General features: G+C 37.4%; 1 protein-coding gene across 1 annotated transcript; it reads left to right on the forward strand.

Moving 5' to 3' along the window:
• On the forward strand, positions 1,452–1,883 carry LOC18791366. The gene has a single exon (XM_007226475.1). The coding sequence runs from the start codon at positions 1,452–1,454 to the stop codon at positions 1,881–1,883; it is 432 nt and encodes a 143-aa protein (XP_007226537.1).

Below are 2,217 nucleotides of genomic sequence, written 5' to 3' on the forward strand. Positions count from 1 at the left end.
GCTTTTTTTTTCACGACTAGGAATTTTAACCGCCATTCTCATCGCTATTTTTGCAGCTGCTCAACGACCATGTCTTTTGAAAGAAAGAGCCGATCACCAAGCTCAAAAGTGCCCTTGTACCTGTGGGGCGGTTAAGAAGCTATTTATTAAAATTTGTGGCCAATTTGCACCGTGTCACGAGGCGCGGGGGGGTATGCGTGTTGAGACCATCTCCAACCCTTGGACTCGAACCCAAAATATCCCCCCAAGCCTCTCCCAACTGAAGAAAATGAAGGACCCAAAATTATAATAAATAACTTCTTTTTTTGGCTTAAAAATTAACAAATAATCCAATTCATACATTTAGAAATTTTTTGAAGTTGAACTTGGAAAAATAGTGATTATAAAATTTAAAATATGGCATTAGATTTTAAAATTTTGTAAAACAAAAAAAAATATATATATATATATATATATATGACAGGTCCGGTTCGGTCCGGTCCGGTGCAGTGCCGTGTAAAACTAGAACCGGAATCAGTTCGAACTGGTTCGGTCCGATTTGTTGACTTTTTTTGTCAACCAGTTTTTTTTTCTGGTTTTTTTTTCTCCGGTTTCGTTCGGTGTTCCGGTTTTCCGGTCCCGATGCCCACCCCTACTACCAACCAAACCAGCTGATGATGATGATCATTTATTTTTTTTTAATAAAAAGTATAGCTGCCAGCTATACTCTTTAAATATAATATAATTAAATAGTATAGCCGCTCAACTAGTACAAGATGTTTGGCACTTAAGCTCCTTCTGCGATTCCATCAAGTTTGCACATGTGTTTCGTGTTCGTGGTAGATTCTCTTGCCAACCTTGGCCATAAGCTTTCCCCTTTGTTCCTTGGGGAAGTTGGGTTGCCGTTACCTGCTGCTCCTGCTTTGCTTTGTAATTTTCCTTTCGACATAAAAAAAATAAAGAAAAAAGAAAAATGTTTCCTAGCATCATATTGTTGCAATATATATTCGAGACCAGCATTTAATTATGGATGTAAAATGGTAAAATTGTATAAAAGGTTAGAATGAAAATAGTAAAAAGGTGGAACAAATTGTATTGGTGAGCTCCATCTCAATTAAAGAGGCGGTATATAAAATGTGGTAAAAGTACTGATTTGGCAAGAGTACTCTTATTTCACGGAGAGTTAGGTACAACATGGTGACGTGAACATGGACACAATCAGATGAAAAAGCGATATCGATAAGGTGCAAAGTGTGTGTTTTAGTAAAATGCAACTATGTTGTCGTGGATTGACTAAAACTCAATGGTTAATATTGTTTTAAATGCATATAAAAGCACGGTTAGATGTCCATATGTAGAATGATATTCCTAAAAATAAAATGTAAATGATCAAAACGTAAGGCATTCTTTTACTATAAAAGCATGCATAGCAAGAAGCCTAGAATGCACTACATACTGAGAGCATGAAACAAATGGAGGGAAAAGCAATGCAGCATTTCTGCTATTCTGTGCTCTTCTTGGCTTTGGCATTTGGCCCAAGTATGATCTGCTCTGGTCTTCCCATCATGACAAAGCGCTTTGTGCGCATTGTTAACTTGCTCGACAACAAGCAACTTGTCTACCATTGCCGTTCACAAGATGATGATCTTGGTGAACGAACTCTTGCTCCAAAGCAGGAGTGGGAATTTGAATTCCATCTGGACTTCGAGAGCTATTTCAATTGTGAGTTTTGGCACTCCAATGACCACCATCAGAAGTTCGATGTGTTTGTTCCCAGTGATAAGTTTGTTCACAGGTGTGGCGGGGCTCATTGCATTTGGCATGTAGAAGAGACCGGATTCTTCTTATATCACATCAAGACTGGATGGTGGGAAAAATCTTATGACTGGCAAATAGGAGGATGAAAAAAGCCATATTTTCTCCACATCCATTGGATTGAGCTCCAATTGTAGTCAAATGAAATATAATAAAGGGAGCTGTTCTGGGTTTAATTTCCTCGTACTTTTTGTTTGATTGTATTTTCATTTCATCAGAATCTTGAGTTTGTTTTGGTTCGTGCTTAGAAGAAAAGAAACACTTATTGCTGATCTTTTCGGAACTAAAAATAGAGTTAATTGCACAATGACCCCAAGAATTTATATAATAACTTCAGTTTTTTTTTTTGAAACGGCAACTTCTATTGATGAACAAAACTAGTTCACAGTACAAGAATCCTCAAGAAGCAGGTCCTGTAAGGCT

This window comes from Prunus persica, chromosome G1, assembly GCF_000346465.2.
Source record: "Prunus persica cultivar Lovell chromosome G1, Prunus_persica_NCBIv2, whole genome shotgun sequence".
NCBI lineage: Eukaryota > Viridiplantae > Streptophyta > Magnoliopsida > Rosales > Rosaceae > Prunus > Prunus persica.

Coding starts and splice junctions, on each gene's coding strand:
- LOC18791366 (XM_007226475.1), top strand. CDS start 1,452: ATGGAGGGAAAAGCAATGCAGCATTTCTGCTATTCTGTGCTCTTCTTG.